Raw genomic sequence first — 12,008 nt, 5'->3', positions numbered from 1 at the left:
ATGTTTTACAAATCGTGAAACTTAGTTATGATTTAAAGTTTGTTTAAATTGGAATTTGGAACAGTTATAATAATTTATTTCAATAATTCTGTGTTTATAATAAAGCAAATATTCATCTTCAAGGTCATGTTAACACTTATATGCTTTCTGCTTGGATCAGCTGTTTTCGAGAAAAGCCAAAAACCTCCGAAAATTAGCTTTTATTAGTGGTTTGGGGACCGTGTCTTCACCAGCATCTACCCTTTGCCATATGATACTTCAGGAGCGTTAGTTTCCCATGCAGTGGTTGCAAGCAGAGAGGTTGTTGCTTGCCAACGGGCTGCTGAGGGAGTTTGCGGCCGTACAATTTCATGAAATAGTGTGTGATAGAAACTAAATAAGCCATTCAACATTAAGTACATTACATAATATTTTAATAGTGCAAGCAGTGCTTGCACAATATCTTCACCACTGGTATTTGGTGATAATCCAACATTAAACTAGTTTACCAACACGAAACTTATAACTAGAGAACGGAACTTTACGTAAATAAATGTTTTTCTGCGATAAGATAGACCCCCTCATTTTTGCCAAAATTCTAATCATAGCCTTATAAGTAAACACGGCAAATTTTATTTTACATAAAAACACATATTTTCCAATTTTCCGTATGTAAATACATATTTTGCGAATTTTCATTTCAAATACATAAAATCGCTCATGGACTTCAGCTACCTTGAAATCCTCGAAGGAAAAATGTTTATTCTCTGCACCTCTTTCATATCAAGAGTGCTAGGTTTGTTATGTCTTTGAACATGTTCGCTGGCAGACTTCTGGCACCTCGCCTACGATCCTATTGGGGGAAAATATTACCCAGATGAGGCAAGCGTACAACGTAATGCAGAGCTTCGAGTGTGTTTCTGCTTTTGTCTTGTTCCGATTCAGTGCTTATGCAGCAGTGTGTGTTTTCTCGTGTGATATGCCAAAAGTTAAGGCAAGTGTTTCATCTCGTTTGCAACAGTTCTGTAAAGAATATAAGGATGTGTTTTCAACTGATGGCAAAGTGTTATTTTGCCAACCGTGTGGTAAAGCTATTGCAGCTGACCAACGTTCGCAAATTATGCAGCATTTAGCTAGCAACAAGCATGTTGTTGCTCCTTCACATTTGAGCTGCAGACAGGCACTTATCAGGCAACTAACTCCATCTACTTCTGGGGAACCATCAAAATTGTCTGCTTTTTCAATGGACTTGTGCAGAGCTTTTGTGTCAGCAGATATTCCATTGTTCAAATTATAGAACCCTGATTTATGAAACTTTCTCACGAAATATACGAACTTCGAACCATCTGACTAATCAACGTTGCGAAAAATGTCTCTGCACAGGTGTTACGAGCACACCTCACAATGTGTGCATCAAAATATTTGGGTATGTATTGACGAAACTACAGACTCCACCTGTAGAAAAGTGGGAAATGTAATTGTGGGAGTGCTAAATAATGACTAAACTCTCAACGAAAAATTATTTGCTAGTGTGTAGAGAGCTAGCTGGGGCTACACATGTAACGATAGCAAGGCTTTTTAACGAAGCAATGCAGCTATTGTGGCCGGAAGGCATAAGATTTGACAATGTTCTTCTCCTCGTGACAGATGCTGCAGCTAACATGAAAAATGCTGGAGTAGGCCTTGCTTGTTAGCTACCCCCAAAATGGTGCCCGTTACATGTGGCTCATGCTTTGCATAGAATATTTGAAAAGATAAGAGCTCTTTATCCCAATGTCAATAAACTGGTTTCAAATGGGAAGAAAGTTGTTATCAAGCCCCCTAGAAGAATAGACATTTTTAAACAAAAATGTCCTGAGGTTCCCCTTCCCCTTACACCTGTAGATACGCGATGTGGCACTTGGTTGGATGCAGCTCTATAGTATGCCCAGAACTTTGAACAATTTGTATCTGTTGTAAATTATCTTGACAAAGAAGAAATTCTGCAAGAACTGTTGAAGGATCCCTCCTTAAAAGTCGAATTGGCATACATCTCAACAAACTTCTCTTTAATTCCATACGAAAGCTTGAATTGTACACGAAAACTTTGGCAGCTTCCGTGGGTGAAGTCCGTATAGTAGAAATGAAACTGAAAGAACTCACTGGATCTAACGCACAAGTGCTAATGTCTAAATGTACAGAAATTTATTTTGAAAAACCAAGGTTTTCAAACTCATATAGTGCTGTACTAACTTACAGTTGATACAAGCAAGGGTAGAAAAAAACTGGAGCCTGAATTTTCAAATTCAGCATTATTTTTTTTATTTCGAGTTTGCTTATGAAAATTTCCATTACCTTTTTCTTAATATCAACTACAGTGTATGTTCATTAATGAGTATGTGGTCTCTGTAACCTGTGCAGTGGTGGCTGGCTTAGTGCAATAAGTGCAGATGTTTTCACCTAATTTTCAAATTAATATTGACATTTTTCATTTGCTTGTTAAATTAAACTATTTACCAGCAGAACGCACACGATAATACTCAAATAATACGCCGCTCGGCGATATGCACGTGAAGAGTTCGTCGTAGCATAAACAAACCAAGAGCAGACAACGCCAGGATGCGGAAGACTTTAGCCGGTTGTCATGGCAATGGTGACGTCACCTAGCATTGGAATTGAATGGGTATCGCCATCTAGGTGCAGCAGTTCTCTTGTCCACAGAAAACATTGCATCCAGTTGTTGTAGCAAAATCGTTGCGTTCTCGTGAGATCTTGTTCTGCGTGTGTGTTTCGCGTTTCCTATCGTGTGTTGTGTTCATGTGTTGAGCTGTGGTTTGTACAATGAACCCAGTAAATGACTTAGTGTGTAATTTGTTGCAGACACCATTTTCCAGATGGACGGATGACGACAAAAAAGAAGTTTTAAATTGTGGGGGTTCCACTGACACTTACTATTTGTCTTTCATTGTCTATAAATGTAATTCTTCACCTATTATTTTAGGCACGAGCCGCTACTGATCCTGTGTATCATTAAATCAGAATAATAAACATGCCATTATACATTTTTTTTGCACCGTTGCTAGAGTCGGCCATGTATCAGAATGTACTGCGTAGTTATTCATGTTGTTACCATTTGAGCCTTCATTAGCAATGCCACTCTAGCACAGAATTAATTACTTTTAATCCAATCTGTGTTAAATCATAAATTAAGGTCACATTTCAAAATATGTAGCTTTATCTTAGTTGAATTCATTGTTTTCTTAGACTGTATTTCATTAAAGCCGTGTCCGACTGTACTTGAAGATAGCATCCTCCGAGTATGGTCTCGCAGTGCGGTCTTGAAGTCGTGGACTGGAAGTGAGTCTTTCGAACTGCACTTCAAATGCAGCACCAAATACGATCAGTAGATATAACTGAGAATACATTGGTTTCCACATTTTAAAGACTTGTTTTTCACCACAAAAATCACATAGCATTTGCAAATGTTCTTATACATACATTTCCACACATTAGAAGAAGTTCAACCAACAACTTGCTGGCTTTCTACCTCCGCGATTTCAAACAAATGAACAACAAGTTCACTTGTCACGTGACTGAGCCTGCAACTTGGCGTGCTCTGCCCTGTGGTCTTGATTCCTAGTGAACTTTCGAACTATACTAGGTGACCATGACTTCCGTCAAGACCATACTTCAAGTGTGCACTTTGTACCTTTCGGACACAGCCTAATATGCTGGCTTCTGAGGAAAAGGGGATGGGCCTTGAATTATTTTTAACTTTTTCCTACTCCTGGTTACAAGGAAGATGTAACTGGGAGAGTGTTTTCTCCCAAAATGTTACATTTAAAGAAATGTTAATTAGCTTATAAAAAAACATAACTTAGAAGGCAGAACTTCTGTATTTCTGTTCACAGTTTTATTTAACAATCTTGATTTAAAACATCATAATCATAAAAAGATTTGACTTCTACTCACCCTTGGTCTTCCAAAATTTCTTCTAGCTCAATGCATTTCACCTCCACCTTCCTCTTCCGTTCATGGTCCAGGATCTCCTGATTAGGTTGGCGGTTATTCTGTGAGTCTAGCTTCTCCAGTTCTTCTTCCGTCTTGTACTGCACCTTGTCCTTCCCCTTGCGGACAAATGCCCAATTGCGCTGCACATAGCCATTTGTTCCGGAGCCTCTGGGAGTTGGCAAGCCAATACCGTTATACATTTCAAATTGTTTTCCTTATTTCACTGCATCAATCTGTCAATGGGAGAAAAAGAAGATGTTGTAATACTCTATATGATTGTGTGCACTGTAAAAGATGAAATGTAGGGTATCCTAAAATTATTAAAATTTATTTAATTGACAACATGTACCAAAAAAACCGATAAAAGTATCATGACCACACAATTGCATTGTGTCAACATTTTGAAACACTAGAAAACCTGGATCTATACAAAGTGCAGTATACAAACCTATTTATAAATGAAAATGATTAAAGACAATGTGCTTTATTTTAATGTAGGTTGTTACGATGACACTCTCAACATTTCAGTTAGAAACAACACACTACATGGTGCCACATGTCACACACATGGATACCAAATGATGATGAAAATTCTCTTCTGACATTTCTTCATTGCAGAAGTTTACAGTGAATTTGTAAGTTTTGTTAAATTTATAAAAACAACAACTTTCAAAGTTCTGTCTAAGCATGACACATGTCCACCACTCACGACACTGATGTTGTCAACTATTCTAAGGAAGGGCACCCCAGTAGGAAACATATTTAGTTTGATTCAGGTTACATTTTCTCCAGTTGTTTTCTGCAGTGATTAAGAGCAAGTGGGGGAGAAGGGATGAATAATATTTTGAAGGCCTTTCCCATGCATATAATATAGGGTTCGTATTCAACTGTAAAACAATAACCATATTAATTTGTCTGGCACCGCAGAGCAAAAAAAAAAATACACCTGAATATTGTAAGGTGAACGGATTTGTTACTCATTTGAAGTTGTCTAACATGTAGTAGTTTTTCGATTAGTAACTGTTTAATACTCCTTAGAGCAAACGAAACATTAATTTCTTTCTAACCATGAGATTTTCTTCCCTAGCTTTGTGGTGTGGGCTACTAGACGAAACTGTACATACAGCCACGGATACTTCTCAGTTGTAATGATCCCATTGACTTCAAATAGGACCGTTACAACCTAGAATTGTCCATCACTGTACATAAAAAGGGTCTTACTAGAAATTTAGCACAGTGGAGCAAGGAACAAAATTACTATTTACTTTGAGGGCCACCACACTTAATTTGTTTCCCTAACCACCACTGCATACCCAAACCCAGAGGTGCAAACTTTGGAAAAAAATTGGGTGGGCTGAACTCCTAGATTTGATTTATAATTTTATGCAATAATATATGTCATGAGTAGTGGTCATTTCGCTACAGCTACATTTTTTCTCAGCATTTTGAGGTGAATTTTGAATGTGGCAACAGTGTCAGAAAAAATCGACAATAACCCTTAATTTTGCAGGAGATTCAAAATTATTATTAGTCTATTACATGGAAATACAGATTATCTAGATTGTAGATTATAGATATCTGCATGTTATTTAATTAGTATCTGAATAATTCAGATATCCAGATAACTAACTGACATATATATATATGAATATATTCCAGCTGGCAGCTACGTTTTTTGTTATTTTTTAGCAACATCTCTATTTTGGGGAGAAACATGCCTCATTTGCTGCACTGCTGGGGAAAAGTGCCTCGTTTGCATCACCCCGGGAACAAATCCTGTGGATATCCATGGTGTAAGAGACACAAAAATGTCATTAATTGCTGTGTAAAACACAACTTGCAGTGCAAAAACGAGCCATGGAGTTTCCGATGCACTGACAAAGGAATAGTGCCAGCAATAAATGGCTCAGTACGTTAACAGCATTGATCATTGTCAGTATATAGGATCTCATCAGCAAGAAATTATTGTTACAAGAATGATAGAGTTTCTGGAATTACAATTATTTTCCTGATAATGTTTGTTCACAAATTTTAAAATTACAATATGTTTAGAACACTCAGGTTTACACGACAGTTTCCTCAATATATTGTATCATATCGTAAAAAGTACGTACGAGTTATTGACTTTCCTGCAGAAACGACAATTTTCTTTAATTAATATACATAATTTTCAAATTTATGTATTTTTCCTACTCTTGCGTCACTTTTTTGTAACTTTTGTTAATTATGACATCATCATCATCATCATCCTTCACCATTTCCTGCCTATGACTGGGTTGGCATAGAAGTCAAGCCTCTCCATTATTTCCTGGTCTTCCACCACTCCTCTCTATCCACGGTGTTCCAATCTTGCCCTCTTCTCCTAACACTCTCCACTATCTGCTCTTTCCACCGACATCTTGGTCTCCCCCTTGGCCTTATTCCCACTCCTTGTGCATTATAATCTCTTACTGGTAGTCTTTCTGAATCCATCCTCTACATGTGCCCGAACCATCTCATCTGTGCCTGATCTATCCTGTCCTGAAGCTTCACCACTCCCACTGTCTGTCGGATCTCCTCATTCCTTATTCTATCCCTTCTACAGTGTGTCCCACGAACGGCGCAACTGGGAATTAAGAGTGGCGTTACTTTGTAACCGAAACCTTTACATACATAAGTCATATACCAAATGTTAGCCCTGTCCAAGTAGATATTTTTAAACATAGAAACAACAAACGGGGTGCAGTGTTGTTCATGCAGTGTTGCCAAATGTAAGTGAAAATGTAAATTTATTTTTCCACAAAGCATGGAAAATTGCATGTCAAACATTCGTACAGAAATTTGGATGTCAATTTCCACCTTGGGTAGGTGGACTATTTCGCCATCTATAGTTAAGAGAAGAAAACCGATCGTTTTCGCGTATAGCCAATCCTGAAATGCCTCGTAAAGGCGTTCCGGTCCAAATGGGTGTTTTAAAAAAATTATGAGATACAGTGGCAACACTGTTGATGTTTGAAGGCAACAAAAGGTGTGTTTAGTGATGGTCTATGACATGGATATACTGGAAACAGGAAAAAAAGAAAATGAAAATTATGGTGAAAAAAGTGTTACTTACCTACTCCTGGCAACCATGCAATACGCGTAACAGGCAGTGTAGCTTTACAAAAGATGTTGAAAATGACAACCATTTTCCCTGAGGCATTCATCAACACGTTTTATCATATTGGAAGCAACTTTATGCAAGGTTGATTGGTTTATATTGTTAATGGCTGTGCAAATGTTTATTTTTAGATCATCAAGTGTTCTTGGGTTATTAATGTAAACTGTTTGTTTCAAATAACCCCACAGAAAAAAATCTGGAGACGTCAGATCCGGGGAGCGACTGGGCCATAAGTTTTTGCTTATAATGTGATCGCCAAAAAACTCTGCCAACATGTCTAAAGTTTCATTAGATGTGTGACATGTTGCAGAGTCTTGTTGAAACCAACAATCACGTTCATCACGTTCCAACAGAGAAATAAACTGTGTGATAAGGTCACGATAAACTATTCCGTCAAATGTTGTGTTGAAAAAGAATGGACCGATTATTTTTCTCCGCGAAATCACGCACCACACACCGATCTTTTGTGGATGAACAAATGTAACAAATGGGGATTGTTACTTGACCAGTGTCGAGAATTTTGACTGTTGACATATCCATTTAACTGGAACCATGCTTCATCCGTGAAAAAAACCTTATCCAAAATATTCACACCATTGTCTCTAATAAAATTTCTAAACCACTGCCAGTATGTTACACGTGCACCATTGTCTGCTTCCTTCAGTTCTTGCACAGCCTGCACCTTATATGCACGTATGTGCAATTGTTTTAACGCTCGGTGAGTTGTTGTTTTTGATACACCTGACTGTGCAGCAAGTTTACGAACAGATTTCCTGGGAGATTGTGATATTCTCTGCTCCACATCCTGCAGCACACCTTGTGTCAAAACTGGTGGTTGTCTGTGGTAGGGTGTGTCATTAACTGATCCTGTTTCACGAAATCTGGACACAAGTCAATATATCGTCGAATTTTCTGGAACACTGTTATTCGGATATTTCTCGCGAAACACAGTTTTTACACTAGCGTACGATTTTGAACAAAAATAATGTTCCACAATGAACACCCTCTCTTCCAAAGAGTACTACATTTCACAGAACAATTCTAATCTTCTCCTACGAACAATGCGAAATGCACGGCTCAAACAGTTCTGAGTACACAACTACCTGATTCTTTTGTTCTCGTTCCGTGGGCGCTCTTATCGCATTGCATGGTTGCCAGGAGTAGGTAAGTAACACTTTTTTCACCATAATTTTCATTTTCTTTTTTTCCTATTTCCAGTATTTCCATGTCATAGACCATCACTATACACACCTTTTGTTGCCTTCAAACATCAACAGTGTTGCCACTGTACCTCATATTTTTTTTAAAACACCCATTTGGACCGGTACGCCTTTACGAGGCATTTCAGGATTGGCTATACACGAAAACGATCGGTTTTCTTCTCTGAACTATAGACGGCGAAATAGTCCACCTACCCAAGGTGGAAATTGACGTCCAAATGTTTGACATGCAATTTTCCATTCTTTGTGGAAAAATAAATTTAACTTTCACTTACATTTGGCAACACTGCATGAACAACACTGCACCCCGTTTGTTGTTTCTATGTTTAAAAATATCTACTTGGACAGGGCTAACATTTGATATATGACTTATGTATGTACAGGTTTCGGTTACAAAGTAACGCCACTCTTAATTCCCAGTTGCGCCGTTCGTGGGACACCCTGTAGTCTTCTCCCATACGCTCCTTAAAAATTTCATCTCCACTGCCTGTATCTTTTTTTTTTTTGTCTCTCTATGTCACGTAATTATTGGCACATATTATGTGTTATATATTACCTTCTTGCATTTCATAGGTACATTCCTGTTCCATATTAACCTTCAAACACTTTGATATAGTCCATCACCTATTTGTCCTCTTCTGTTTACCTCCTCATCTATTCTTCAACTTTTCTCAAATCATGACAATGAGGATGAATGGTTTATTTAATTATTCTCTTATCTATAGTCGCTTTCTGCCATTTCGGCTAATTGTGAGAACGAGGAAGAATGATGAGCAGTGTTGGGAATGGAGGAGCAGGAGGATCCAAATCCTCCCAACTTGGCATCTTTCCTAGTTTTTGTTTTGGGTCCATTTTATACATAGATAAGCTGTTCGAGACTGGATCCGAGCAACTATGTGCCTCCGCTGGGTATCGAACCTGGAGCCCTTTTGTAAACAAAGGGTCCCAGGTACTTTTCATTCAAAATGCTGCCTTCATATCAGTCTATTAAAAAATGAAATATTTATTCTCAAGAAAAATATGTTGATGTGAACATAAATACGTAATCCTACCAAATTTCATTTGTGTATAGTTGTAATCATTAATTTGGGTAACACCTAATTGCAATATTCATATATCAAATTTGAATTGAAATGCCACTTGCATAGGTATGTTATTCTCAAAAACTATAGTAAAAATAAGTAACTGAAGTAACACTGCTTTCAAAATTATCAAATGAAGGGAATCATGATAAGAAATAACAGAATCTATTTACCAGTAGTAGAAGATTTTTTAACTTCCACAAGGTTGTTTTTAAGTTGTGGTTTTTTTTTGGGTTTTTTTTTTTTGCAGAAGTAGCGCAAAAAGTAGCAAGTAGCGAACAGGAGTAGCGTAGTGAGCTACTTTTTGGTAATGATAGGGTAGAGAAGCTACTTTTAAAATGTAGCGTTCTGATCACTGGTCATGAGTAGGCTGAGGATTTGCCGGTAAATTTCTCGTATCGGACAAACGGATTTCTTCAAATTTACAGGAGAAATTACTTACCGAATGCAGTTTCTTTATAGTTGTGGAAGTTCGGGGAAGTGTTTTCTCGCATCGTTCATTGAATTTTGCTGGTTAATCATCTTTTTTCGATATAAATGTGTGACCGTTGCACAAGAGCTCTTGCATCTATTTACTTCCAGGTGGATGTAGCCAGTGTGTGATGACGTAATCTGGGCCAGTGTTTCCAAATATGCGTTTATGTAACTGGTCACACGTTTAAATACCTATGATCAGTTGAACGTGATCAACGTTTTGAAAATGACGTGTGCAGGATGCTAAATTGAACGAAAGGAGTGCTAATGGAACCTAACCTAACAGGCCTAACCTAACCTAGTAGGCATACCTCATCCCTGTAATGGTCAGTGGGGCATCCAAAAACCATTGACGTTAGCCTAAAAATTCACGAAAGCCCCACGGACCATCACGGGGACGAGGTATGCCTACTAGGTTAGGTTAGGTTCCATTAGCACTCCTTTCGTTCAATTTATCATTCCCGAAGACATTTCCGACATTCGGACAACATCGGCTTCTAGCAGCAGCAATAGCGTGTATTGTGCTCTCGTGCAGAAAGCCAATAGCAGCAGCAGCAATAGCTCGTCGGAAATAGATTTTCGTAGAAAACCACATGCATTCGCATTAAAATGGATCAAAACTACATTCCCGAACACATTTCCGACATTCCTCCTCACCGGTAAATAATGAGCAATTGTGCCGATTTCGCTTATCTTGCACTTTCTACGCATGGTGGGGTGGAAACATTGCATATGGACTATGGTGGTGAAACTGTGAAGGCCATTTCCAGTGTTACGGAAGGGAAGAAGCAACCAAGAAAACTTACTCGATATGTCGCAAATATAGCTCGAAGTCTCACCTTCAGGAATGTTTGTCAATGCAGAATACGTAAGTACGAATATTAAAATCAAAAGAAGTAGGAAATTTCAGCTGTTTGTCCGATACGAGAAATTTACCGGATTTGTCTTACAAATGTGACGTTTATTTGAATTATTGTTTTACGTCCACTTTATGCACAGATAGGCTAGTCGAGACTGGGCCTACAGTTTGAAGTAGGGTCCGAACCACTGTACAACATGCCTCCACAACACTACCACAATGCCATCCTGGGGAAGGGGGGCGTATATTTTATATGGAACACAGGTAGTTATAAATAGAGGGGGCCTTTGGTCATATTGTTCAGGGGGACCTAAATTTTGTAGGTCCTGCACTATTCCCACTAATATGCTAGCACAGCTACTTCCAACTTTAACTAGACTTCCAAGGAAAATAATACCAGGATGAATTGATACTTCGTTCATTCCACATTTTCAATAACGAAAATAATGTCAATGGTTACCTTGGCATGTAATTTATCCATGAAAGAAGATGGAAGAATTAGAATCCATGGTGTGTACACCATCCACTTGGCTCTTTTCTTTTTTTGTATAAAGATGCAACGGTAAGACAATGTCAATATGCACAAGGAAACATTCATTCACAGAAATCACTCGATTGCGAGGGGAAATGAAGTTAGAAAAATCAATGTTCATTTACGACGGAAAATGTATCATTAAGCTGTAGATAATTTATGGAAAAAATCTTTTTTGAAAAGCTCAGTCGTACGTCCTACGTCTAGAGAAAATCCAAACAGCTAACCCAAATAACTAAACATTCACATAATTTATATTCCTATTAGGTAAGCACAAACAAACAATAACACTATTGATTACTTACTTGAACAATTGATAAATACTCTTACACTTAGAGAATTGCAAAGAGATGCAGTGAAACTCTGAATTCATAAAATAAACGTACACAGAAGTATTTATAACAAATTCAAGGCCGCCATCTCCCAACAGAGTAATGAACACTGAATTACTATATGCCGGACATTCATTTACACAATCGCAGAACATTAGATCATATGCCTTGTCGCGATCTATTATCGATAGACGTCACCATAGTTCACGGGTTCAATTCTCTACTCACACCAATGTCAGATACAGCCTAACAGTAGGAATACGATTAGATAAGATAAGAGATGTGTGAGACGGAACATTTTTAGGTCGGGACGGAAATTTTAAAAAATACCAACAACTCAAATGTTCAGGATCTTCAACGAAAAACGAAGACGGGGCAATGTGTGCTACGTTTGTGTGAAT

General features: G+C 38.0%; 1 protein-coding gene across 2 annotated transcripts in view; it reads right to left on the bottom strand.

The window, feature by feature from the left end:
* The window catches only part of Srrm234 (Serine-arginine repetitive matrix 2/3/4), a 369,905-nt gene extending 358,174 nt beyond the window's left edge, over positions 1 to 11,731 (bottom strand). Inside the window, exons 1-2 of one of the 2 annotated variants that reach the window (XM_083128349.1) lie at positions 11,581 to 11,731; positions 3,931 to 4,202 (exon numbers count right to left, since the gene is read on the bottom strand). In XM_083128349.1, the coding sequence (XP_082984475.1) occupies positions 3,931 to 4,169 (239 nt within the window). In that variant the 5' untranslated portion in view covers positions 4,170 to 4,202; positions 11,581 to 11,731. The remainder of the gene's footprint in view (positions 1 to 3,930; positions 4,203 to 11,580) is intronic. The other variant, XM_083128350.1, reaches the window with a different exon arrangement.
* Positions 11,732 to 12,008: the final 277 nt, after the last annotated feature.

The sequence above is a fragment of the Lepisma saccharinum genome, chromosome 9, assembly GCF_977018435.1.
Source record: "Lepisma saccharinum chromosome 9, izLepSacc3.1, whole genome shotgun sequence".
Lineage (NCBI taxonomy): Eukaryota > Metazoa > Arthropoda > Insecta > Zygentoma > Lepismatidae > Lepisma > Lepisma saccharinum.
This window is presented reverse-complemented; position numbering and strand designations above follow the sequence as displayed.